Source organism: Acomys minous, assembly GCF_964271855.1.
Source record: "Acomys minous genome assembly, chromosome: 12".
NCBI classification, from domain to species: domain Eukaryota; kingdom Metazoa; phylum Chordata; class Mammalia; order Rodentia; family Muridae; genus Acomys; species Acomys minous.
In genome coordinates, this window is record NC_140493.1 from 93,108,248 (window position 1) to 93,136,178 (window position 27,931).

Here is a 27,931-nt window from a genome sequence, read left to right on the forward strand (position 1 = left end):
CTCAGAGAGGCAGACGAAGCTGCACAAGGTCACAGAGCCAAGGTCTGACTAAAGACTTAGTGTTTTCCTCTAGAGCGCCAAGACTCTGTGAACAAAGAGAAGGGTTTCAGCAACTGGCCGAAGGAGCACCGGTGTTCCAGGTGGGTGGACAGGGGAGAGTAAAGGCTTAGCGTTGAGAAGAGGTGCAAGGGGACTAAGGTGGCTGGAGGCCAGGGTGAAGGGAAAGCCCAAAGCCAAAGCAGAGGGCTGGCCTTCTTTTGATGTTATGGTCTCCATTTGCTCCTGGGACTATGAAGCCCTAGTTTAAAGCTTGGAGTACAGGGAGCAGGCAGCCGGCAAAGGACGCTGTGGGTGGGTCGGAGGCTTAAGAAACCCCCAGGAACAATGAGAGACAGACAGTAAGAAAGAAAGGCCCCTGGAGTCATAACAGAGGAAAGTGGCAGAACACTGGGGAGTGGCAGGGAAGGAACCCTTTTCCACATACCCCCAGAAGACTTGAGGTCGGGTGCAGGCTGGTCAAGGCACAAAAGAGGTCTTGTTGAGTTGGGAGGAGGGCAAACTAGCTCAGCGGGAAGAGGGGACGATAGTCATCAGGGTGAGGACACAAAGCCGGGTTGGCCTGGGCTGTTCAGAACTGTGGCCAAGCCCACTCCTGCCCATGCTATGCTCTCCCATGGTCCTGGCCTACGCCCGCTGTGAGCAGGGAGTGCAAAGCACAGGTTTCTCCCTGCTCACCTGGCCAGGGAGGAGATGGGCACCCTCCAGTATAGTAGCTGCACCCTCTTCTCTGCATCTGGAGTACCCGATCTGCCAGCCTCTCCTCTGGATAGGTGGGCATGGCCGCCGGGCAAAGGAAGCAAGATTCCCACCCTCCGCTGCCACCCAGGTTAGTCCCACACCTTCCCTCCCTTCCCTCTATTCCCAGAAACAGAGGACAGTCACCATGCCTCAGGCAGGGTAGCCTTGTGTTCTCTTAGTGAGTTCTCTGTAAATTGACTTCTCTGAAGAGTGTTAGAGACCAGGGGACAGAGGTAGGAAGGGGCTTCAACCCAATCCTGAGCGTGCTCACACACACATACACATATGCCTGTACACACACACACACACACACACACACACACACACACACACGCACATGAGCATACACACATACACATATGCCTGTACACACACACACACACACACACACACACACACACACACACACATGAGTATACACATGCACGCACATACACACATTCCCCAACTCCTGCTCTGGCTTCATGATCATTAAAAGGACAGCATTTCTATACCCAGGTAGGGTAGGTGTTTAGCACTAGTCTGTGGCCAAGGTTGGGGCCTGGAACTGTTGTGGACAGTCCAAGCAAAACTCAGATAGTGTGAAGGAGGCTGTTTAGGAGCCTCAGGGGTGTTATGATCATATGGGCTCATTCCGTACAACAGTGCTCTGCTTCAAGTGGGGGTACAGTGGGGAGGCTGAGCTACAACCGATACCACAGAACTGTCTGGGCTAGGCCAGCCAGAGGAGACCTCTTCAGTCTACAAGTGTGACCTGAGATTGGAGGTGGCACACCTACGAATGATCACTGAGACCCAGCCCACAAGCTGTTGGTGGTGGCAACTACATACAATCCCAGACATACAGCATCAGATACGTCTCGTGGATGAATCACGGGGGTGTTTCCAGCCCTGCCTTCATTCAAGGCTGTTGGCAGGATCAGTCAAGCTACCTACCAGGTTAGCTTACATGTTAGGGCACACTGGGCATAGAGGGGGGTACGTGCTTCTGTGTGATTTGGATGTGTGTGGGTGTCTATGTGTACACATATGTAGATACACACATGTGGAGGCCAAAGGACAACCTTAGGTGTCCCTCTCAGGAGCTGTTCACCTCGTTTTTTGAGGTAGGAGCTCTCACTGGGACTTGGGAGAGCTGTCTATGCTAGGATGTCGGGGCAGTGAACCCCAGAGACCCACCTCTCTCCACAGCCCCAGTGCTGAGATTGCAAATGCACACTACCCTTTTGTGTTTTTTGTTTGTTTGTTTGTTTTTGTTTTTAAAGATTTATTTGTTTGTTTATCATGTATACAGTGCTCTGGCTGCATGTACACCTGCAGGCCAGAAGAGGGCATCAGGTCACATTACAGATGGTTGTGAGCCACCATATGGTTGCTGGGTATTGAACTCAAGACCTCTGGAGGAGCAGTCAGTGCCCTTAACCTCTGAGCCATCTCTCCAGCCCTGGGTTTTCTTGTGTGATTAAAAAAACAAAAACAAAAACAAAAAACAAAAACCTCACCCCCTCTTACTCCACTGAATCCGGCAACCCAAAATTGGGGATGAAGCGCCATCAGAGGCAAAAGGCTTCTAGCTCCATCCAGTTATCAGGCCATCTCTGATCTCCCTAACTCCTCTCCCCCCGGGGTTCAGTCTTCTCCCCTAGACCTTGGTCCCCCCTAAAACTACTATGGCATTTTGTGGTGGGGAAATAACAGGGACCAAACCAAAGGACAGAAAGCAAAAACAAAAACAAAAACAAACCCAAATTTGACACTTCCGGGGAGCTGTGTTATCCGGAGTCACAACCACAGTCACCTCTGCCTTCAACCCAACTCAACACCCTTTCCTCCCTGGCACCCATCTTGGGAAAGCTGTCGAGCACCCCACCTGCCCACTGTGTCTCTTTAAGATAACAGGAACACGGGGGGGGGGGGGGGGGCAGAATCAAACAGTGAAAGACACAAGATGAACTGGTGAAACGCCTGAGTGGGTAAAGGCACTTGCCGAGCAAGCTTGGCAAACCCTTATAAGGTTGACAGAGAGATGTTTTCCCATGATGGTTGTCCCTGAACGGCCACACAAGGGCCACAGAGTGTGCACATGCAAGAGTGATAAGAAATAACAAAAGACGGTTTAAAGATACAAGGATCAGGAGCCACAAAACGACCCGATGAGGAGAGAGCCAGCGGCCAACCTGTGGGCCCTGGTGGGGTCTGAAAACGTGAGTGGGCTCTGAAGACTCTTCCATTCCCTCCCAGTCCTGCTCGATGGCACCTCCACCCTAGGTTTTTAGGACATGGGCCTAGCCATCTTCCCGGCAAACCAAACCCAACCCACCCAGATGTGGGTTTTTTTGGGGGGGGGACTTCTGTGAGTCCTGGGGTGGGGAGGAGTCTAGAGAAGCTGATGCCTGGAAGTGGGTGAGCAGCTCTCTGTACTATCTGCTCCCAGGCGTCCCGATGGGAGGGCCATCAGCCAGCGTGGTCCTCTGCCTACAGACATAGCTCAGAGAGCTTGGGAAGCCTAACGAATCTCCTATCACACACTTCTACACTTGCCTGCAGTGAAAGACTGGTAGGTCCAGGTGCCAGGTGAGGCCCACATACCATGGGACAATGGGCTTGGGTCTGCCACAGACAGGCTCTAAGACTCCGGCCAAGTCACTTTCCTCATCTGGCCTTTTGTTGTTCCCATTGGTAAAAATCACCTTCGTGACCACTGCCAGCTCACTGATACTCATCTGGGGCTGAGGGTCTGGCTGGTTCCTTTCCAATCCATTGTCCAGCATGGAAGAAGAGAGGAGAAAAGGCTTGTGTTTCCTCCTCCATAGGCCCTTGTGCTATCTGGTCCCTGCAGAGCATCTGAAAATTAAGGTCCCCACCCACCCACCCAGTCCTCCTTGCTAACCACCACCCCCCCTCCCTCAGTTTTCAATTCCTTTCCTCGTGATCCTGCCAAGTCAAGTCACTGTGACCACACACAGAGGGCGGGGAGAACCCAGACATTTCAACTTCTGCAGAAAAGGTTCAGGTTTTTCCCCCCACTCTGAAGTACAAAGAATAAAAGAGCCAGAAAGAGGGACCAGGAACTAGGACCGCAGAGAAAAGATACAAGAAGGAATTAGTGAAGGAGGCAGCCAATGAAAATGATGCCCCCAGGCCACTGGGTCTTGGCCCAGATGGGCTGTGAGTAGGCAGCCAGGCTGGCCCCTCCTTTGGTACTGCCCATGCCAGCTGCCAGGCAGAGAGGAGGCCCAGAGGAGAGGGAAGCTGGGCAAAGGGAATGGCAGACTTCCAGCCTGGCCTTGTCCAACCCCTGGGCCTTGAGGGGGAACTCTTTGGGATGGGGACTATGATCCAGGCAAGGCGCCAGGGAGCAGCAGGTCTACCGCCACCGCGGCAAAGTCTGCAGGCACATGTGAAATTGAAGAGTGCAGAAGACCCCTTCCTGGGCCTTCTCTGAAGGCTGGGCCACCGTCAGCTGTGACCCTTCTAGGTGAACAGAGGGCCTGCCTCGTTTATGGGTCACAGTCTTCTGATGAGGCTGTGATGTGACCACAGTGTGGTCCCGGGCAGGCCCCTTGTCCTCTCTTCTCTGGATTGACATTTCTTACCTGCAAAGGTCGGGAGGGGCTGGAAGGGTAGAAACATATGCTTGCCAAGGTCTTTCTTGGTCCTGCTTTAAGGGGGGGGGTGGTCACATGGTGGGTGGGAGTCATGCAAAGAGAGAGGTGGGGAGACCTCAGTATGGGCTTGGCTTCTCTGGGATGTCCAGTCTTTCTAAAGTTTTTACTCTGAAGGCCATTGAAGGCACATACACCCTCACCTGAATGAAGACACACACACACACACACACACACACACACACACACACACACACACACCACCACCACCACCACCACCACCACCACCACCACCACCACCACTACCACATTTTGTAAATCTAGAACAGAGAAGGAGATATCTCCAGGTAGCTCCCCCCACGCCCCGGCGCACCCCCTTTTTTAAAAAACAGGTTAAAACTGAGGCCCTGTTATGGGATTTCCAGAGTTCAGAGACTTTCTGACTGCTCCAGCTCAGCTGTCCCAGGACACTGGCCCCTCACCCCCACCCCCAGAGCCGCTGGGAAGCACAGACCGGGAGTCCCCGTAGGGGATGGGAGGGGGAGGACCCTGGTGTCGGGGCGGTCCTCCGCACGGCGCCTCCTGGCCCGGTGGTCCTTCCAGTAAGCGGGGCACCAGGCGGCACACTCGCCTAGAGCCGGGTGATCGAGGGCGGAGGCACAGAGGGAGCGACCGCGGCTGGGAGGGGTGCTGGCGCGAGCTCGCGCGCTGTGTATGGTCTATCGGAGGCAGCTGACCTTTGAGGAGGAAATCGCTGCTCTCTGCTCCTTCCTGTAGTAACAGCCGCCGCCGCCGCCGCCGCCGCTGCCGCCGCCGTCAAGAGCAGTCAGGAGCCGTCAAGAGCCCCGGGCCCGGAGCGACAGCCGCCGGCGCTCCGCAGCACCAGGTGGGTGGGTCGGCGGCGCAGCCTCGCCCGCGGCGCGTGGACAGGGGATCTAGGCTGCAGCTGCGTCCTCGAGACTCAGCACCCTGGAGTCCCCACGACCTGACACGGGACACAGGACAGACATCCGTCCCTGCTTCGAATGGGAGCTTTAGAGAGAGGAGGGACAAGGGACCCGTGCAGGGCGCAGCCAGGGGTGGACTCAAGCAGTGGACACCGACACTGTCAAGTTCCACCGGGAGCAGACAGACTCTGGACAGCCCAGGGCTGCTCTAAAGACAGCGTCGACCTTTTAGCCTCTCCCCTTGACAGCCCCAGACACGTGCCTGAGGAGACCTGGACCTTGAGGCACTGTATTGCTCTTTTACGTTGGAACAGCTTCCCTTCCCAGAAATTCAGAATGTGGGTCCCAGGCTGGGTGGGAAGAATTTTTTCAGTTGTCTGTAGCAGGGGGACTGTGGGCCTCTGTCTCAAGTTTCTCTTTCGGTTTGTAGACCACCACCCCCCCCTTTCCTTTAGTCTGGGGAATAGCTTGATGGGGTGAAGGGACAGGATGTGAGGAGGGCATATGCCTGTCCAGATCTCCGCCCCCAGCCTCGAGGGTTCCTTGTTGGAAGGGAAGGGTGGCCATCTCTCTTCCCGCACAGGAAAGCGTGCCTGGGGTGAGGGGAGGAGCCTGGCCTCACCCGCCTGGTCCTTAGGTCCTTTGGTGGTGGCACTGCAGGGCACACTGGCAGGCCAGAGACCTCTGCGGGAACAAATGGCTTATCTTCTCCCCTAGGTGAAGAGGCATGGCGGGCTGGATTCAGGCCCAGCAGCTGCAGGGAGATGCGCTGCGCCAGATGCAAGTGTTGTATGGGCAGCACTTCCCCATCGAGGTCAGGCACTACCTGGCCCAGTGGATCGAGAGCCAGCCATGGTAGGTACCTTCAGTGTGGGTCCTCGCTATCCCGGCCAAGGGTCTTCTCTTTGTCGTTTGGTATGGCTCTGGTTCTATCTGTCCCTGTGCGGAAGGGGCGGTGTCCCTGGGAAAGGGGAAGAGGGAAACGGGAGCGTCCTCTAGACTTGGATGCTTATACAGCAGCCAGGAGTGAGTCGTGCGGCACTGGACCGCCCTGAATCACTCTTGTTTCATCTCCTTGGTACAGTTTCTCTCTCTTTGTTCCGTCCTAAGGGATGCTATTGACTTGGAAAATCCCCAGGACCGAGGCCAGGCCACCCAGCTCCTGGAGGGCCTGGTGCAGGAGCTGCAGAAGAAGGCGGAGCACCAGGTGGGGGAAGATGGATTTTTGCTGAAGATCAAGCTGGGGCACTATGCCACGCAGCTCCAGGTGGGTATGAACGCCTGCCTTCTGTTGGAACCCCCGTTCCCCCCCCCCCATCAGCTTTTTCTTCCAGCGTCAGAACCCCTGGGATTTTTACTGGCTTGGCCACTGAGTCACCATGTGACCAAAAGCTTACTGGCAACTTGTCTTCAATTTCCCCCACCCCCTCTCTCTAAGTCAGACCTGTCAGATCCTTTAACATATTACAAAGCAAGAGGTGGGAGTGTGTGGGAGGGGGAAAGGGGGTGTTTCCAGCAAGGTGGTGGTGTGGGGGGAGGGGGGTGGGTGAAGCAGCATTGTGGACAGTAGAGATGGAGACAGACTGAGTCAGGTGGACTCCTCTGCAAGAGAAAGGAAGCCTGGCAGAGTCTAGAAATGAGGGGATAAGGCAAGCAGACATTCCCCCTCGGGGCTCATTTAAAGGCAAGACTGCTGCCTTTGAGAAGCAGAATTGCCCTGGAGCAAGAGCTGGATAAAAGGCTTTGAAGAAGAAGGAGGAAAAAAAAAAAGCAACCTCCCCTTTATATGGGGGAGGGGGAGGGAATTTTGATGGACTCAGGAAAGGGGTGTGGGTGGCACTCATGGTCAAGCATTTATAGGAACTCCCTTGTATTTCTTAGAGAACCCTTCTTACATCCAAACAGCAGGATGCAGGGGAAATAAAAGCTCATCCCAGAGAAGGAAGAAATGGCAGAAGCCCCGAGGGAAGTAAACTAGGAAGGCAGGGCCAGGTGCCTATCAGAAAGCACCTTGATGCTGGCCTCAGATGTCCCAAGTCTGCCTGTCTCTCTTCCTCCCGCCCCTCACTTCCCCGCCTCCCCCCATCTCTCTCTCTCTCTCTCTCTCTCTCTCTCTCTCTCTCTCTCTCTCTCTCTCTCTCTCTCTCCCTCTCTCTCTCTGCCTCTGGACACATACCTAGCCTATCTTACCATCAGTTTTCCCATCCATGACTTAAGAACAGCTTGAGTTTTTGTCGTAGGATGCCCCACAAAGCTGGTGGGAGGTTGGAAGTGTTCTGTGCTTAGACCTTGAGCTTGTAATTCACTAGAAACCTAGTAAGAAGCTCTGCAGCGGGACCGAAAAAGAGAGTTAGAGGAGTCTGGTAATCCTGGGGCTTCCTGGGAAAAGCTGAGGCTTTGGGGAGAGGAAGGGATGGGCACGGCAAGGAAGCCAGGGCTTTGTCAGAACTAGGTGGCCATTGGTGGTTCCCGTTGTCCCTCTTTCAGAGCACCTATGACCGCTGCCCCATGGAGCTGGTTCGCTGTATCCGGCACATTCTGTACAACGAACAGAGGCTGGTCCGAGAAGCCAACAACGTGAGTGTGTGTAGGCGTGGGGAGAGGGGCTGCGGAGGCCTCCATGAGACTTCCTCTAGACTCCGCTGTGTTTATGCAATGTGGCTGTGAGGAGATCAGAGACGGGCAGGTGTGGGAAGTGGTGTGTTTCAGGCCATGGACAGAGTGAATCTTTGGGCCCAGGCCCTGGCCGTCTAAGCCTCTATTTCTTTCATTTTTTTTTTCCTTTTGGCTTCCTTTCTTAAAGATAAGCTTTATTTATTTTTGATTGTGTGCACAAGTGTGCAGGTGTCCTCGGAAACTAGAGGGTACCAAATCCCCCTGTAAGCTACAAGGAGCCGTGAGCTGCCTGCTATGGGTGCTGGGAAGCAAATCTGGATTCTCTGCAAGACGGGTATTCCTGCTCTTCGCTGCTGAGCCATCTCTCCAGCCTCATTTTCATTTCCCCCTTTCTTTTCTTCCTTCTCTCTTTCCTGGATTCTAATGATGAGTCTGGGCTTCGAATCTGCTAAGCAAGTGCTCTGTCTACCAATGCATGCTCAGCTCCCACTGTCGCCCAGGGGGTATAGTAATAGTGTTTGCATTATAAGGTTATCATAAGGATTAAATAAAATTGTATGCAGGCTAAGGATAGACAACTGCACACAGGGACAGAAGAGAAAGTTTTACACACACACACACACACACACACAATCAATAAAATAAAAATTTTAAACAGAGCAGTCCCTACCTAGGAGTCCCAGCAAAGACTGGACTGAGCGGAGTGACTGCTAGAGAGAAGACCCAGGGCAGCTGTCTCAGGAATATGTCCTGAGGGGGCAGAAGAGGGGAGGAGGAAGGAGGACTTTTGTACCCCAAAGTAACAACAGTATACTTTGGGGGCAGGAAAAGTGTAGGTGATGCCTTATGGTTGAAGACTTGCAAGTGGTTAACGCAGCTGACAAAGCAGAGAGCCAACTGGCCTGTCACCATAAGCAAGGAGTCAACGCCAGGCACTGCATCTCCCAGCCCAATTCTGCATCCCTGACTTGTTGAAATCGCAGAGCCACCGATAAGCACGCAGAAGGATTCAGCTGGGTTGAGAAACTCACATCTACAATCTGGGGTTGAAGTGCCTGTCTTAGGAAGATCTGCTGACAGAATGCCCCCGGCTGAGTGAACAGCAAGTGCAAAGGCCCTGAGGCAGGCCTATGGTGCATGGAAGGGTCAGATACAGAAAGTACACATACCTGATGTGCTTTGACAACAGGGAAGCCGGGAGCGTGCAGGCAGAAGCTACCTGCCAGGCTGCCTAAAGCCGTGCGAAGGAGTTTGGATTTTATTTTGAGAACACCTAGTAGGAAAGTCCCTGACCACATGGTCCCCTCTCAACCAGCTGTTGTAGAAATGGCGAAATTCAAAGAGGCCTTCTTGATGTCACTCCTTTCGTTTTATTTGGGAGGTCTCCAGGATGTCCCCCTGTGAGAGGTTTGCCTCTTCCCCTCTGCCTCCAGGTGTGAGCGAGGACACAAAGGCTATGGATGTGTGTGCATAGGCCCTGCCTCTGACCTGTCACCAGCACTTAGCACAGTCAGTGGTATTGGGTCAGTAGATAAGGATGGACTGGGGACATCGTCATCGTCATCCTTAGGAAGACCGTTCATGGGACACCTGGCATGTCCTCCCTTGTAGTTTCTCTAAAAGAAAGTTGAAGGACTCGCTCAACATTCTTAAATGTAAACCAGATCTGAAACAGAAATTTCTGCCTCAGAGTCTCCATGACTTACCAGGCCATTTGTTTCCCTTCTCCTTTCCCTTTCTACTCCAATTCTGGTATTGACTAGCCTCTGGCCCTCCCTTCTAACCCTAGATTTGGAATTTGTCGTGTCTAGTGTTGGCACTCCCCAGGGACTCGTTTTCTCCCCTCCCTTCCGCTTGCCACACCCCCCCTCCCCAGTCACTTCCACTCAATCTATCCTTACTTGTTTGTTTGTTTTTTTAGTTTTTTATTTTCCAAGACAAGGTTTCCCTGTGTATGTATCCCTGGTTGTGGCCTAGAACTCGCTTTATTATCCAAACTGGCCTCGAGCTCACAGAGATGTGCCTGCCTCTGCCCCCCCCCCAAGTGCTGAGATTAAAGGTGTGCGCCACCATCACCCAGCTCCCACACTCTGTCCTGTCCCCAGTGCAGCTCCCCTGCTGGTGTCCTTGCTGACGCCATGTCCCAGAAGCACCTTCAGATCAACCAGACGTTTGAGGAGCTGCGCCTGATCACTCAGGACACAGAGAACGAGCTAAAGAAGCTGCAACAGACCCAAGAGTACTTCATCATCCAGTACCAGGAGAGCCTGCGCATCCAAGGTGAGCGCTGATACAGGGTCCAGGATGCCATGAGCATCTTGCAGGGGTGTGTGTGTGTGTGTGTGTGTGTGTGTGTGTGTGTGTGTGTGTGTAGGAGGGTCACCATCCTAGTAAGAATCATCATGGCGGGCTGGAGAGATAGATGGCTCAGAGGTTAAGAGCACTGCCTGTTCTTCCGAAGGTCCTGAGTTCAATTCCCAGCAACCACATGGTGGATCACAACCATCTATAATGTGATCCCATGCCCTCTTCTGGTATGCAGGTGTACATGCAGACAGGACACTGTATACATAATAAATAAGTAAATAAATCTTAAAAACAAACAAACAAATCATCATGGCTTGCAGGGGCTTTGAGCCTCTACTGTTGTCTAAGGCTCTGAGCTAAGACCTTTGTATGCATCGTGCAAGGCAACCTCACAAGGAACCCACAGAGGGCATAGCTTGGTGTCTTTGTTTTACAAGGGAAATTTAAAGAGAACCAATACCTTGGCCTAGGTTGCCTGTGAGTTGCAGAACCAAATCTTAACTAAAGGTAGATCATAAGACCCTTGTATCTTCCTAACCAAGAGTAGCCACCCGCCGCCCCTAGTCTTAAGCAGTCAGTAAAATGTGAGAAAATAAAAATATATGGACCAAGTGTGCCTCAATCAGAAGGAACACTTGACATAAAGGCCAGTGGTTGAGGGGGCTGAGAGGAGCTAAAATACCAGCCTTGCCCATAGCTGAGATTCAGAGGAGCTGGTCCTAGAGGCAGGGTGACTGAGGAATTTCTGCTGTCTCCCAGCTCTGTAGTTTGTCAATGGCTGCTGCAATAAGGGTGTGGGGAGAGAAAAATTACCTCAGAAGGAATTAACTCCAGGTACATTTGAGTTGTTTTGTGATTGACCCTAGAGATAGGATGACCTTCGCTGGCCCAGTGAGAACAGGCAGGGCCTGACTGCCTTTTCCTGAGCCCTCATCCTTACTGTGTTTTTTTGTTTGTTTGTTTGTTTGTTTGGTTAGTTTTGGTTTTTGGTTTTTGGTTTTTCAAGACAGGGCTTCTCTGTGTAGCCTTGGCTGTCCTGGACTCACTTTGTAGACCAGGGTGGCCTCGAACTCATAGCGATCCGCCTGCCTCTGCCTCCCAAGTGCTGGGATTATAGGCGTGCGCCACCACGCCCAGCTTATCCTTGTTTCTTAAGATAATGATTTTAGTCTTTCGGAGTATATTGAGATATAAATGTGCCATCAAACCCCAATTACATATATTTATATATACTTATCTACATAACATATTATATCTGCCACAGAAACTGTAAGAAAAAAAAATGATTTCTATATTGTTGAGACTAGACTTTTGCTAGGTAGCCTTGGCTGACCTAGAACTCAGTATGTTGACCAGGCTGGACTTGAACTCACAGAGATCCACCTGTGTCTGCCCTCCTGAGTGCTGAGATTCAAGGCATGGAACGAGTAAATTTTATGCTCTCTTTATGTATATTTTTCAAAGATATAAATCTTCCTGTACAAACTGCTTTATAGCGCGCTGTGCTCTTGAAGATGCTATGTGTGCTTATGCCATTGACTTTGAACTATTTCTAATCTCTCTCCCGATTGATCTCCTCACCTGGGTTTTGTTTAGAAATGTACTCTTTGATTTCCATCTGTCTACTGTGTGTCGACGTTGCGCTTTTACTGGCCTTGATGCTATCTTTTCTTGAACTCTACTGTGACTCGAGAACATGTTCTGTATGTTCTCAGAGCTTACGATTAGACTGAAGCTTTCTTACAACCCAGGATATGCTCTGTCCTGGTGAACACAGCTGGGGTTTCTCTGTATAGCCCTGGCTGTCCTGGAACTAGCTCTGTAGACCAGGCTGGCCTCCAACTCAGAGATCTGCCTGCCTCTGCCTCCTGGGTTCTGGGATTAAAGAAAGATGTACACCACCATCACCCGGGCAGAAGTGCTTTCATATAGTCACATGCTGCATAACAAGGTGTTGGTCAGCAGTGGAACTCGGTAATATGTTACATACCTCATAGCCTCAGTATGTAGGAAGCCATGACATCTAGCTTGTGAAGTATTCTGATTATCCACACAAGGACAAATCCCCCAAAAATGCATTTCTCAGAAAGTATCCACATCCCTAAGCAACGCAAGACAGTATTTGCAAATCACTTTCGTTGTTAGCCTTGATAAAAGATAGCTGTGTCTTGCTTTCAATCTGTGGTAATGTCTTGTAGCTTCTGGAAAATTCCACTGTGCATGTGTTAGATATCAAGAGTGAAGACTTGCCGGGCGTGGTGGCACACGCCTTTAGTCCCAGCACTCGGGAGGCAGAGGCAGGCGGATCGCTGTGAGTTCGAGGCCAGCCTGGTCTACAAAGCGAGTCCAGGACAGCCAAGGCTACACAGAGAAACCCTGTCTCAAAAGACAAAAAAAAAAAAAAAAAAGAGTGAAGACTCAGGGCTGCCGGTAGCGTGCTTGCCCGGTATGATGAGGTCTTGGGTTCAAGCTGTATAAATGGAACATGGTGGCCTTAGCCTGTAATGCCAGTAGTTGGGTGGTAGAGGGAAAAGGATCAGAAGTTCAAAGTCATCCTCAGCTATGTGGCAAGTTCAATCTAGCCTGGGCTAAATTAGATCTTGTTTCAAAAACAAAAAGATGAGCCAGGTGTGGTGGCGCACGCCTTTAATTCCAGCACGCAGGAGGTAGAGGCAGGCAGATCACTGAGAGTTCGAGGCCAGCCTGGTCTACAAAGTGAGTCTTTTGATGTTTTTTGTTTTTGTTTTTGTTTTCTGAGACAATGTTTCTCTGTGTAGCCTTGCCTGTCCTGGACTCGCTTTGTAGACCAGGCTGGCCTCCAACTCACAGAGATCCACCTGCCTCTGCATCTCCAAGTGCTGGGATTATAGGCTTGCGCTACCAGGCCTAACTTGATTTTTTTTTTTAAGTTAGCTTTTTTAAAAAATTTATTTATTTCTATTTTATGTACATTTGTGTTGTGCCTGTATGTATGTTGGATCCCCTAACACTGGAGTTACAGACAGTTGTGAGCTGCCATGTGGGTGTTGGGAAGTAAAACCGGATCCCTCTGAAAGATCAGCTAGTGCCTTAACTGCTGAGCCATCTCTCCAGCTCTGGACTTTTGGTTTTTTTAAAAAATTACATTTATTTATTTATTTATTTATTTATTTATTTATTTATTTTGTGTGTTCAGGCATGCATATGTACATGTTTGTGGCAGAGAACAGTATGTGTGAGCTGGCTTTCCTCTTCTCTAATGTGAGCTCTGGTGATTGAACTCGGATCATCGTGCTCGTCATACAGAATCTTTACCCACTGATCCACCTCACCAGGCTGGACCTTTTATTTAAAAAAAAAAAAAAAGCTGGGTGTGGTGGCACACGCCTTTGATCCTAGCAGTAGGGAGGCAGAGGCAGGTGGATAGCTGTGAGTTTGAGGACAGCCTGGTCTACAAACTAAGTCCAGGACAGCCAGGGCTACACAGAGAGACCCTGTCTCTAGAAACCAACAAAACAAAACAAAACCAAAGAACCCAAAACAAGAACAACCCAGAACCTGGATTACAGATGTGCTTGGCCATGTGCCCATCGCTTCCTTCCTTCCTTCCTTCCTTTCTTTTCTTAGGATTTATCTTAATTTGGTTTATGTATTTGTGTGTCTGGGGGATGAAGGTGTGCTAGGACACGGGGTCTGGATATCACACTGGGTCCTCTGGAAAAAACAGTAAGAGCTCTCAATTGCTGAGCATCTGTCCTGCCTCTGTCTACCAAGTGCTGGGACTAAAGGCCTGTGCCACCTCTCCTGGTTTATCGTGGTCATGTGAGCACTGGTGGCCTCGTGTGCTTCTGCATGTGGAGACCAGAGGCTGATATGTAGTGCCCTTCTCAGTTTTGCTCCATAGCGACCTCTAAACTTTAGAGATCCTCCGTCTCTGGCCCCCTTACCCCCACCCCTCTACAGAACTGAGGTTTCAGATGAACACCTTCATGCTGGGTTTTTATGTGAGTCCTGGGCGGGGGGTGTGAAAAATTCAAGTCCTTAGGCTTGCAAGTAAACACTTGACTCACTGAACTATTTCACCGGCTTCTTATCCATGCTTTTAAAAAAATTATAATGTATCAAAACTAGTTGTAACATAAAAAGGGTTTTTTGTTTTTGTTTTGTTTGTTTGTTTGTTTGTTTTTACGAGACAGGATATAAAAAGGTTTTATAATGCAGACAGCATGCCATTGATTTTTGCTTTGTATTTATTCTATTTTATTTTTAAGCTCAGGCAGCCCTTAGCCTCACTATATACCTGACAATAGCCTTGAGCTCCTAGTTCTCCTGCCTCGACCTCCCAAGTGCTGGGATTACAGGCACACACTGCCAGCTCCTGACAATCCATTTTTACCTGAGCAGCTTCTGTTGGCTGTGTACAGGTCTAGCTTTGGATTCCGAGTGCGGTTCGCGCGCATAGTCACGTGGTGCCGACTTGTCTTTGCTCATCCTTTTCGATACTGTAAGCACAGAGGGTTGGGAACGCAGTTCAGTAAAAGAACATTTGGCTGGCATGCGCAGAGCCCTGGATTTTTTTTTTTTTTTATCTCTAGCACTGCAAATCAAAACACGAACTACTGATCTGTTTGCAGAAGGGAAGACCCAGATCCTCCAGTGGAGCCCACGGTTGACTTAGATCTTTTGGTCTCCTTCCCAGAAACCTGTGCAAATGTCCAGGAGAGACCTAAATGGATCCTTAAAGACAAGGAGTCTTGGGCCAGGGTATTGGCCCTCCGCGTTCAGCAGTATGCTCTGAATCTAGACAGTGCTCATGTCACCCACCACACTGCAGGAAGGTGGGAGCCATATTCCTGTGGGCTTGTTCTGTCTGCTAGTGTTGCTTTTTTTTTTTTTTTTTTTTTTTTTGTCTGCCCCAGCTTGTGTGTCCCTGGGGCAAGGACCAGGTCAGTGTGACATGCTTCTCAGAGCCAGCCAGGAACTTGACTAAGACATGTCAGTGTGTACAGTTTCTTGACTAGACCTGAGTAAGGATTCAGGGAGACTCAAGGGGCTGTTGAAGAGAGTGGTAAACGCCAGCGTTCAGGGACAGGGACACGGAAGGATTGCTAGCTGTGGAGACAGGCAGGGTAACTTCAACCCCGAATGTGTTTGACGCTGGGCTGAGGGGAGCAAGCTGAGCTGTCGAGTTTATGTTCCCTGCATGGCTCTCTGCCCCACTAGGGTCTCTGGATTTCTTCTTGAATGTTAAAAAGGTGCTGGGGTGAGGGATGAGGACATAGCTTAGCTGGTAGAGTACTTGCCCACCATGCCGGAAGTCTCTCAGTTCCCGGGACCACATACAACTGGAAATGGTGGCCTACATCTATGGTCCCAGCACTCTAAGTAGAGTCAGGAAAGGCCGTCCTCAGCTTCATGATGCCTGTATCAACCCCCACCTCTGACACAACACACACGCTGCATACATACACACATGCCCACATACACATACAGGCAAGGGCGTCAGGACCTCCCTCACCACCTGTTCCTGTCATCCATGGGTGACCCAACACCTGGTGGTGAGACGCTGTCACCCCCTGTTCCTTCTGAGACTCTTGGTAATGGTGTTGTGTGCAGGAGGTCCTGGAAATGCCTGTCTGTCTGTCCGTCTGTCTTTTCTTCCTTCTTAGTTGGGTGCTCAGCTGAGCTCATGGTGACCCACTTGGTCCAGGCATCATAGGCACCATGCAGTCCCAACCAGTCTCACTGCTCCTGAAAAAACAAAAACAAAAACAAAAACTCAAGGGATGAACGGGTGAGATGGCAGAGCCAGGGCCTCTGGATGGGGCTCCCATGTCAGAAATGGGGATGAGGGGGGCTCTGTCACCTCTCATTCCTGCCCTTTGTCTGTCCACCAGTCAGGACCAAACTGTGTAGATCTTACACACATTGGGAAGCTTTCAGAGTGTTTCCCGTATCATCAGTCTTTCAATCACTATAATAGCCCACTAAGCCGGTGTCAGGATTCTTCCCTTTTACAAATGGGGAAACTGAGGCACAGGAAAGCCAGGCATTTGCCCATCTTCACCTAGCTTTTAAGCAGCAAGGCCACTTGTACCTGTCTCCAAGCCATGTGGAGAGGGCCTGCCAAGAACCTTGTTGGGCGGGCAAGGGCCACCAGGCAGAACTCTCTTCTGCCTCAGTCTGGATACCAACTCCCACTGCTCAGGGGAGATTCATCAGGAGGCTTGTGAGCAGAGCCTAGAAACTGTCTACTGAGGGACCATTGCTGGGCACCCATGCCTGGTAGGCACCTTGACTTGTCATTGATGGGATATCTGCCTGAGAAGCTCACTCCAGAGCCTATGAGTATACATTGCCTAGGGTACCTGACGGACGCAGGAGATGATGGTGGTGGGTGCCCTGTCCCCTCCTCCAGCTCAGTTTGCCCAGCTGGCTCAGCTGAACCCCCAGGAGCGCATGAGCCGGGAGACAGCCCTCCAGCAGAAGCAAGTGTCCCTGGAGACCTGGCTGCAGCGAGAGGCACAGACTCTTCAGCAGTACCGAGTGGTTAGTGGATCCTGCATCCCTCTGCCCCAGAGACTCAGGGCACCAGGTGGGGGACAGAGCCAAGATGAGAGCAGGTCCCCTCCTTCTGGGGGTGCATGGGAGCTGGAGCAGCTGTGAGAGGGCAGGGCCAAGTGCCAGGTTCTGGGTCAGGCCCTGGGAGCTGCTCCCCGGAAGCCAGAAGGCTGCTGTGCCCTCATGCAGGAGCTGGCTGAAAAACACCAGAAGACCCTGCAGCTGCTGCGCAAGCAACAGACCATCATCCTGGACGACGAGCTGATCCAGTGGAAGCGGCGGCAGCAGCTGGCCGGGAACGGGGGTCCCCCCGAGGGCAGCCTGGATGTGCTGCAGTCCTGGTGAGGGCAAGAGGTGGGCAGGGTGGGCAGCTCAGGCAATGATGCCAGCTGCCTTTCGGGCCCCGCATGGGCATGAGCAGCAGGTCCCCACTGTCTGTGACAGCTCCCGGTGGGACTTGGCTCCTCAGACCTGTGCCCCTTCCTCCAAGGGACAGCGGTGCCTTGGAATGGGCAAGGCTACTCCTGAGCTGGTTGGTTCCAATTTGGGGCCACCCTGTCTGCCCTTGGCTTTTGGAAAGTAGGACTCTGCTCTGTGCCCATGCAGGGTACTGGTGGCCAAGGCCGGCACCTTCCTGGGGGACTTGGTTGGGAAGGAGGGGCAGTGTCATTCAGCCTCCTCTCCTGGCCTGGGCTGGAACAGAAGCCACTGTCCCTCTGAGGGCCCCGACTCCTTGCAGGTGTGAGAAGCTGGCCGAGATCATCTGGCAGAACCGGCAGCAGATCCGCAGGGCTGAGCACCTCTGCCAGCAGCTGCCCATCCCAGGCCCCGTGGAGGAGATGCTGGCCGAGGTCAACGCCACCATCACAGACATCATCTCAGCCCTGGTCACCAGGTGACTGCTGCCTCCTGGCCATGCTCAGGGGGACATGCCAGTTGCTGGGGATGGGCCTGTTGATGCCCAGGAGCTATCCAAACCCAGAGCTCTGCCCCAGTCCTGCTCCTCTGCCCTCCCCGCCCACTGTGGCTCCAGTAGCTCTGCTGCTGCTGTGACTCTCCTGACCCAGTGTGTGTTGGGACACTGCACGAAGCACCACGGTACCCAGCCTCTCTCACACCTGTCTCCAACCCCCATGTCCTCCCTGGGAACACAGGCCAGACCCCTTCCTCCTCTGCCTGTCTCCCTTCTCCCACTAGGCCCCACAGGAAGATTTCCCCCTCCCCTACACCAGCTGGCCTGCCAGCCCTCTCCCCTGAGCCAGCATCTGGTCACTGTGTGGTCACTTGTGTCCCCTGCAGCACGTTCATCATCGAGAAGCAGCCTCCTCAGGTCCTGAAGACCCAGACCAAGTTCGCGGCCACCGTGCGCCTGCTGGTGGGGGGGAAGCTGAACGTGCACATGAACCCCCCCCAGGTGAAGGCGACCATCATCAGTGAGCAGCAGGCCAAGTCCCTGCTCAAGAACGAGAACACGCGCAAGTGAGTGTGCCTGCCTGTCCCTCCCTACAGGGGAGTGTGCCTGCCTGTCCCTCCCTACAGGGGAGTGTGCCTGCCTGTCCCTCCCTACAGGGGTCAGCTGCTGTTTCGCTTGCTCAGGTGGGGCCTGGATCCTGGCACAGCCCAGTTTTCATCCCATCCAGACATCTGTGTGCCCCTGGTTCCCCCATAATATACTTCTGCCCCTCTGCGTGCTTTCCCAGCCTTGCCTGCGTCTGATACCTAGTAGGGCAATTAGCACTGAACTCTGCCGTGTGTGCTGAACAGTGGGTACATCACTGTGGTCCAAAGAGAACTCTCCTTCTCTCCTAACCGCACCGCTGACCTGTAGCACATACTTTGTTCAGTGAACTGCGATCGCTCACACAGTTGTATGACAGATGTGCAACACACACACACACACACACACACACACACACACACACACACACACACACACGCCCACGGGCACACGTTGCTGGTGGCAAGAATTGACATTTAGAGATTGGGGTGGGTGAGTTAGCACATAATATCTCCACTTCTTGGGAGGCAGAGGCAGGAGGATCAAGGGTTCAAAGTCATCCACAGCGCCATAGTCAATTTGAGGCCTGCTCGGACAACAAAGAGACTCTGTCAAACACACACACACACACACACACACACGCACACGCACACGCACACACACACACAAAACAAACAAACCAAAACAAAATAAAAAACAAAAGCAAAAGCAAACAAAACAACCCAACAACAAACAAAATCAGCTGGGCATGGTGGTGCACACCTTGATACCAGTACTTGGGAGGCAGAGGCAGAATCTCTGTGAGTGTGAGGCCTCTGTGAGTGTCTTTCAAAATAAACAACTACAAATCCCCTGAAGAGTCAAGTGAAGACAGAAGTTGGGTAGGGAGTTGCTAGTGAGGGGGATGGGGGTTGTTTGTTTGTTTGTTTGTTTGTTTGTTTTCAGGCAGACACCATAGAGCTGTAGAGAGGCATATGAGAAGAACTAAGAGACAAATCAGGACAAGCTGTCCATGCAATGCTTGAAATGAATGAATGAATGAATTAATGATGCCAGGGGTGTCAGCTAGTGACACTCTGCCTGCCCAGTGTACACAAGGCCCTAGGTTTAGACCTTGGCACCACACTGTGGAGTTGCTCTCCCCTCTCTTTGCAGCGAGTGCAGTGGCGAGATCCTGAACAACTGCTGCGTGATGGAATATCACCAGGCCACGGGCACCCTCAGCGCCCACTTCAGAAACATGGTGAGGGCTGGTCTGCCTTGGAGGGGGACGGTGTCTACCCATGGCTGGGGCACGGTGGCCATTTCATCCTTGGCTTTGCAGTCACTGAAAAGAATCAAGCGTGCTGACAGGCGTGGAGCAGAGTCCGTGACAGAGGAGAAGTTCACGGTCCTGTTCGAGTCACAGTTCAGTGTCGGCAGCAACGAGCTGGTGTTCCAGGTGAAGGTGAGGTGCCAGCTGCCCCGTCCATTGAAGGCCAGCCAGCTTAATTCAGGGACCTGCCCAAGGTTGCGTGGCTCCAATGGAAAAGCTGCAGATTGAGCTGGGAGTGATGGGGTGCACCTGTAACCCCAGGACCAGCCCGGCCTGCCCATGAATGTAGGGCACATACTTGCATGTAGACAAATGTACACAAAACACACATTCAATAAATCTTAAGAAAGGAAGGGAGGGAGGGAGGAAGGAAAAAAGGAAAAGAGGGAGGGAGGGATGGAGGAATGAAGGAAGGAAGGAAGGAAGGAGGAGCTGAAGAGATATTTCAACAGCTCTTAAGAGCATTTGCGGCTCCAGCAGAGGACCTGGGTTCTGCTCTCGGTACCTACACTGGATGGCTCACAACCAACTGTAGCTCCAGTGCCAGGGAATCAGATGGCCTCTCTGGCCTCCACAGTTACCTCTGCGCATGTGGTACACATACAGGCATTCAGGCACATGCACGCACGCACACGAAAAATCTTTTAAAAACAAACAAAAAATGTGGCGCTTGCAAGACGCCCTAGCTGGTTGCAAGCTCTTGCTTTGCAAGCCTGACAACCTGAATGTGACCCCTGTCACCCACAGCAGATGGTGAAAATGGACTCCTGAAAGAGTGGTCCTTTGATGTGCTCAGACATGCTGTAGAATGCTCGCTCTGCCTCCCTCCTTCCCCTTACACACACTTATAATAAATAGAACACAATGTGGAAAGCAGTCTAAGGAATCTATCTCAGTTGCTGGAGTGCCGGTCTAGCATGCAGGAAACCCTAGGTTTGATCCCCAACAAACAAAAAACAAAACAGCAATAGTGACACAGGCTTGTAACCCCAGAGGTCTAGGTAAGAGGATCAGAAGTTCATGATCATCCTCAGTTACCTAGGGAGTTCAAGGCCCACCTGGGATACATGGGATACAAAACAACACAACAATAAAAATCACATATAATACAATACAAAATATCAAAGCCGGGCAGTGCTAGTGCCTGCCTTTAACCCATGTGCTTGAGAGGCCAGCCTGGTTTATAGAGTCAGTTTCAGGACAGCCAAGGCTACACAGAGAAACTCTTGTCTTAAAAAATCAGAAAGAAAGAAAAAAAAAAAACCACAGGGCGGACCGGGCAGTGGTGGCACATGCCTTTAATCCTAGCACTCAGGAGGCCAAGGCAGGTGGATCTCTGTGAGTTCGAGGCCAGCATGGTCTACAAAGCGAGTCCAGGGAAGCCAATGCTATCACTGAGAAACCATGTCTCGGAAAACAAAACAAAACAAAACAAACAAACCAACCAAAAAAAAATCACAGGGCTCTGAGTTCTCTTGCCTCAGCCCAGTCACCCTGCAGTGCCCTACGAATCCACGTTGATTCTGCAGGTACCTGTTGGCTGTGCTCATCACAATATTGCTTAGGCAATAGGCTAACAAGAAATATATCCTCAGGGTTCTTTGTTTTTGTTTTAGAGTGAAGTCTTGCTCTACAGCCTAGACTAGCCTTGACTCCGTAATCCTCCTGCCTCCGTCTTCCAAGCACTGGGATTACAAGCATTGGGCCCAACGGGCTTAGCTCATGTTGCTTGGCTTGTGTTTAGCACTGGTGGGAAGGGCCTGTGGCTGAGTGGTGGCTTTGTGATAAGGGTTTAGGAGTCTTGCTTATGCAGAGGGCGCACTGTGTTGAGACCCTTCAACTCTTACTCTCTGGCCTTCCTAGACCCTGTCCCTCCCTGTGGTTGTCATAGTTCATGGCAGCCAGGACCATAACGCTACCGCCACCGTGCTGTGGGACAATGCCTTTGCTGAGCCGGTGAGTTCTCCGGGGGCCCCTCCACCTTGACCCTCAGGCCCTAGAACTGTCCTCAGGTTAGTCCAACTCCTTAGGCCCCAGAGCTGAGGTGGACAGTGAGGTGGGCAGGGCCAGGTGAGTGCCTGACTAGCATGTCCTAAGGCCATGGCTAGGCTTTAGGACTCAGGACTGACTGGTTCTCTAAGGAACGGGGCTGGTTTCTGGGCCTGGTCCTTGCCTTCCTTTTGCCTTATGCTGAGGTCCCAGACCTCTGTCTTCAGTCCCACAGTCTGGGCCTTTGCTTTTGCTGGACCGCACTCCCTCTACCTTGCTTTCTCCCTGTGTTTGTATGTTCTTTCTGGGTGGTTCTGAGCCCTTTCTGTCCTTTAGTCTCTGCATATCTCATGTGTGCGTGAGCATGTGTGTGTGTGTGTGCACACGTGTGTGTGTGTGTGTGTGTGTGTGTGTGTGTGAGCGCTCTCACAAATAAGCATGTGTGAGAACATTTCCAGCTCCCTCAGTCTTGTTCTTTCTTCTCTTTTCCTCTCTCCCTCTCAGGGCAGGGTGCCCTTTGCCGTGCCTGACAAGGTGCTGTGGCCGCAGCTGTGTGAAGCGCTCAACATGAAATTCAAGGCCGAAGTGCAGAGCAACCGGGGCCTGACCAAGGAGAACCTTGTGTTCCTGGCACAGAAACTGTTCAACAGCAGCAGCAGCCACCTCGAGGACTACAACAGCATGTCCGTGTCCTGGTCGCAGTTCAACCGGGTGAGTGAGTGGCTGGCCGCCAGCTGCCTGGAGACCATCAAGGTCCCCCGGCACACTTGCTCTTACCTTGAAATCAGGCTACCACCTTCTGAGGCTATCGTCCCATCCCCCCACTCCCAACCACATTTCCTATAACTAGGGGAGGTTGACATTCAGACCACAGAAATGCAAACAGGGACCACGAGGTATCATGTCCAGCCACGTGAGCCAAAGAGGGCTGGTAAGAGGAAGCCTGAGCCAGGATCCCCTTCATGGTCTTTCCATCCCAGACAACTCTTCGCAGCTTCTCTCCCCACTCGCGGGATTACCCCACATGTAGAAGTGTGAGGACGTGTTCGTGTAGGGAGGGGTGTCCGTTTGTGGCCTGCTGAGAAGAGTTGGGGACAGGCGTGGTGGGAGCTGAGGGTGCCAACTCCTGAGCTGCCATGACTTGGGATGTCCTGGGGCTCACAGGAGAACCTGCCTGGCTGGAACTACACCTTCTGGCAGTGGTTCGATGGCGTGATGGAGGTGCTGAAGAAACACCATAAGCCTCACTGGAACGACGGGTGAGGGGCGGGGCCCTACGGGTGAGGGGCGGGGCCCCGGGGGCCCATAGGCGGGTGGAGGGTTCTGGGAATGGTGCCCGCTTTACTCAGCAGTGACACCGAAAGTACCACACACCCAGGGCTATCCTAGGCTTTGTGAACAAGCAACAAGCCCACGACCTGCTCATCAACAAACCCGACGGGACCTTTCTGTTGCGCTTCAGCGACTCGGAAATCGGAGGCATCACCATCGCTTGGAAGTTTGACTCTCGTGAGTTGCCCTCTTAGCCACACCTCAACACTCTTCACCCCCCCCCCACACACACACCTCCCCCGCGGCCTTGGCCCCCATGAGTTCTGTCTTCGATCCCATATGCACGAGGACCCCTGTCCTTAGCAGTCAGCCACCTGCAGGAGAGGCAGGAACTGAGCTCAAAGCTTGGGAGGCGTGGGAAGGGAAATAACTTTTTTTCCCCCATCACTTTTGGTCTCCAAAACCTAAAACCACTGACTCCACGGACATCAGACACCTGTGAGGCTCCTGATGTTTCATCCTGTTCCCACCTCTTGCACTCACAGTTTGCTGAGTAGACTGTCCCAGCGTGAGCGCCCCTGCGTGAGAAAAGCAGGAAGGCTGGGGTTGCAGTGCATGCTGGGAAAGGCTCTAGGTTTTTGTTTTGTTTTTGGTGTTCTAGCAATTCTTTCTTAAAAAAAAAAAAATCCCATGATCCTCTTGTGAGGGCAGCTTTTGCAACAAATTGTCTCTTTCACAGCGGACCGAAATCTCTGGAATCTGAAGCCATTCACCACGAGGGATTTCTCCATTCGGTCCCTGGCCGACCGCCTGGGGGACCTGAGCTACCTCATCTACGTGTTCCCAGACCGACCCAAGGACGAGGTCTTTGCCAAGTACTACACTCCTGTGCTTGGTGCGTCCTGCTTCCAAGCACGAAATCTCCTCTGCGGGCTTTGAGTCTCTGTATGGAAGAGTTTAGGGCTCACAGCTGAGGAGAAAGTAAACACCCCACCCCCACCCCTCCACCAGAAAGCTAAGTTCTCAATTCTACATCCACGGAGGAAGGAGCAGATGAGCTGAGGGAGGCGCTGGGGTCCCGCCTCTCTCATCAGCAGCCCTCACCACTGTCCCACACACCCTCAACCCGCCCAGGCCCGCCTCAAGTTAAATAGAGGGGCAAAAATGGACGAGTTCTCCTATGTGTCCGGCCCATTGGAGAGCGGTTTTGTTGATGCCATTTCCTTAGCAGGCACGCGAGTGGCCAGGAAAGAAACCAGGAGAGAGGATAGATTAAAGCCAGGCATCTCAGTGGCCCTCCGGCTGGATCCATCAGCAGGAGTTTATCAGATGTCCTAGGAAAACTCTCATCCCTGAGAAAGCTCCAGGGTGGTGTGGGCAGGAGGCTGCGGGCGTGTTGTTCTTACTGCTCTTCTCCCTCTTCGCCCCCACCACCACCACCACCACAGCGAAAGCAGTGGATGGATACGTGAAGCCGCAGATCAAGCAAGTGGTCCCTGAGTAAGTGTCCAGAGCCCAACTCTGGGTCTCCTGCTGCCTCTTTATCCTTTTCTTGCTCTTCTTCCCGTACTGGGAAATGAGGCTTAGGCCTTGAGAAGGAAAGATTCCACTGTACTGGGATGGTACCCAGGACCTTACACCTGCTCCTTGAACCTCAGAGCCTAATGGGGACACTTTGGCCAAAAGACATAAAGATGCTAGAAGCCCCTTCCCCGAGTCTCTCTGGCCACTGAGGCTGCGCTCTGTTTCCTTTCACAGATTCGTCAATGCATCTGCAGATGCTGGAGCCAGCGCCACCTACATGGACCAGGCTCCTTCCCCAGTGGTGTGCCCTCAGGCTCATTACAACATGTACCCACCGAAGTAGGTCATTTTTTTTCATGGGGTCCACGGGAAGGAACTGGGGCTGGGGCTGGGCTAGACTCCTGAGGGACAAAGGCATTCAGGAGTGTCCCCCGCCCCCCCCCCCCCGAATTTGACTCCATCCAGCCTAGGGCCCCACCCCCATCCCCCGGCTCTAGCCTGCCCGAGCGTTTTGGAGCTAGACAACTAGGGTCCTGTCCTCATTCTGGTACATTCTATATGATCTTGAGAAGTTTTCCTTAGACGCAGGTGTAAACTAGAGGTAATGGGTATCCCTGCCCCCCACCATGGTATTGGGCTGAGGATTGAATGAGACGGTGATGCAGAACGTTTCCATGTAAGCGCTTAAGGCGATGCCACTGTTGTTGGAGTGGCTACAAGGTGGGAGCAGAACGGAGAGTTGAGTCCTTTTCAAGCTATGGCAGCCTAGGCTGGATGGCTGGCATTGGGAAGGTGGGACACTGCAGCTGGCCCACCACATGTGGAAATCTCAAAGACTTAGAGCCTTCCATTTTATTTATTTATTTATTTATTTATTTATTTATTTTGGTTTTTCGAGACAGGGTTTCTCTGTGTAGCCCTGACTGTCCTGGACTCACTTTGTAGTCCAGGCTGGCCTCAAACTCACAGCGATCCACCTGCCTCTGCCTCCCAAGTGCTGGGATTAAAGGCATGCGCCGCCACGCCCGGCTGAGCCTTTTAATTTTAAAGTTTAAGTGTGTGTGTGTGTGTGTGTGTGTGTGTGTGTGTGTGTGTGTGATAACTTGTGTGAATCAGTCCTCTCTTTCCACCATGTGGGTTCTGGGATTGAACTCATGGTGTCAGGATTGATTTGTTGGCAAGTGTCACTGAGTGTATCACCAGCATCTTTATTATTGTTATTGTTGTTGTTGTTATTATTATTATTATGGCATATGGTATATATCTATGTGCCTATGTAGCTCTGTGCATGTGTGCATGCATGTGGAGGTCAGAGATCAATGTCCGAGACGTTATTTCCCACCTTATTTTTCTGATTCTGTCTCTTACTGACCCAGAAGCTTAGCCGTTTGTCTAGGCTGGCCGGCCAATGAGTTCCAAAGATCCTCCTGTGCCTGCCCTCTTCTCCCCTCCCCACAGTGCTGGGGTTCCAGACGTGCATGGCCACACCCAGCCTTTTATGTGGGTGCTGCAGATCTCAACTCGGGTCCTTCTGCTTGTGAAGCACTGACTTGACTAAGCCATCACCCCAGGCTCCTTTAAAAGTCCTTACTAAGCCGGGCGTGGTGGTGCATGCCTATAATCCCAGCACTCAGGAGACAGAGGCAGGCAGATCACTGTGAGTTCGAGGCCAGCCTGGTCTACAAAGAAAGTTCCAGGGCAGCCAGAGAAACCCTGTCTCAAAAGAAACTTCTTAGCAATGCGAGGTAGTACAAAGTGATGGGTTTCGCGGGGCCATTATCATTCAAGACCCATGTATGCTCTGATTATTTTCCTTTCCTAAAAAGACAGTCTGCGTAGCCCTGGCTAGCCTGGAACTCACTATGTAGTCCAGGCTGGCCCTCACAGAAATCCACATACCTCTGCCTTACAAGTAAAAGCTGGGATTCAAAGCCTGCGTCACCACACGCAGCCAAGTCCCGGGTTCTGATTCTAGCTGCAAACAGCCCAGAGCAAGTCTCCTTGCTCCTAATCCTCACCTGAAGATGGTTAGAGGATTGGCATTAAGTGGCCAAAAGCCACCACGGGGGCTTGGTGGACGGCGTCGTAGCCTGTATAGTGAAGACCATCACAGGTGCGTGGCCAATCACCTTGTCTTACGGAAGACCACAGGTGAGGGAGAACGAACTCCCCGAGATCATGACTATGAAGCAGGAGACACAAGTGGAAGGAGGTTATCTACCCGAGTCCAGCCTGGTGGGCATTCCAGCCAGGCTGCTATGAGTCCTGTCTTCCAGAGACCCCAGTCCTTGTGAGGAGCAGCCTGAAGTCTCTCTCTCTCTCTCTCTCTCTCTCTCTCTCTCTCTCTCTCTCTCTCTCTCTCTCTCTCTCTCTGGGGGACTTGGAGCCAGGAGACCTGCCAGTTTCCCCAACATCCTGCTCTTTTCCAGCCCTGACCCTGTCCTTGACCAAGATGGCGATTTTGACCTGGATGAGACCATGGATGTGGCCAGGCACGTGGAGGAGCTTTTACGCCGGCCCATGGACGGTCTCGACCCCCGCCTCTCCCCACCTGCTGGCCTCTTCACCTCTGCTAGAGGCTCCCTGTCCTGAATGCTCGACTCCGTGCCTAGAAAACCACCTTCAATGTGAAGAGCCCGTGTCAGTTGTGACTGGAGTATCTCTGTATATACCAATGGCTTTGCATTGCGCACGTTTGTGCAGCGAGCGGCGAGCAGTGCCGCCTTGCCCACACAGTTCAGGGTCTGTGGCTAAAGCCTTGTCGTTCAGACCTCAAGGCCCCTCTGGGTCTATTACAAAAGATCTGGACCTATCACTGCAGACAAACCTATTTCTCCAGTTCCCTTTATCTGCCTGATGGCTATTTAAGGAAACAACTCCAGAAAAGGGAGGCAAGTTTAGGCAACTGTGTTAGCATTTTACTCCTATAAAGCATCACCCGTGTTGGTGTGCACCTGTCCTCACACACGTGTGGTAGTCTATTGATCTCTAAAGGGAGATTGGGGTTTGCCATAGTATCCCTTTGTATTTTTAGTAAATATGGGCTGCAGATTGGGTGACCCCCTCACAGTGTGCTTAAGCGGCAGTCATCAACACAGCAGCCCTGTTCATCTGAGTCAGGGCCGCCTCAGCTGAGTGTGTCATTCTTGGGCTCTTATCTTTGAGCCAGGGTGGATGTGGGCTCTTAGCCTAACAGCCTTGTCCACATTCCTACCTTCCCCTTTTCCCATGTGATATCCTCAGCCTTCCATATGGACTCACTCTTCTTCTTCTTCTCCTCCTCCTCCTCCTCCGTTTCTGTGTAGCCTTGGCTGTTCTGGACTCGCTTTGTCGACCAGGCTGGCCTCAAACTCACAGCGATCCACCTGCCTCTGCCTCCCGAGTGCTGAGATTAAAGGTGTGAGCCACCACACCCGGCTCACTCTTCTTGCTCTTTTGTCATTTGTTTTTTGCGACAGGGTCTCCCCATGGAGCCCAGGCTGGCCATGAATGATCCTCCTGCCTCAGCTACTGGTGTGCT

The 27,931-nt window shown here is 52.2% G+C and overlaps 1 protein-coding gene across 1 annotated transcript; it reads left to right on the forward strand.

Annotated features, from left to right (window-relative positions):
• The first annotated feature begins 869 nt into the window (after window positions 1-869).
• On the forward strand, window positions 870-27,139 carry LOC311578758 (signal transducer and activator of transcription 5A). Its single transcript, XM_084748779.1, has 20 exons — window positions 870-886; window positions 5,181-5,289; window positions 6,068-6,205; window positions 6,461-6,617; window positions 7,838-7,927; window positions 10,072-10,246; window positions 16,671-16,801; window positions 17,003-17,154; window positions 17,553-17,708; window positions 18,113-18,292; window positions 19,467-19,554; window positions 19,636-19,758; window positions 21,490-21,582; window positions 22,120-22,326; window positions 22,780-22,874; window positions 22,994-23,124; window positions 23,627-23,782; window positions 24,336-24,387; window positions 24,646-24,750; window positions 26,841-27,139. Exons 3-20 carry the CDS (start codon window positions 6,078-6,080, stop codon window positions 27,001-27,003), a joined length of 2,382 nt encoding a protein of 793 aa, XP_084604905.1. The 5' UTR covers window positions 870-886; window positions 5,181-5,289; window positions 6,068-6,077; the 3' UTR covers window positions 27,004-27,139.
• Window positions 27,140-27,931: the final 792 nt, after the last annotated feature.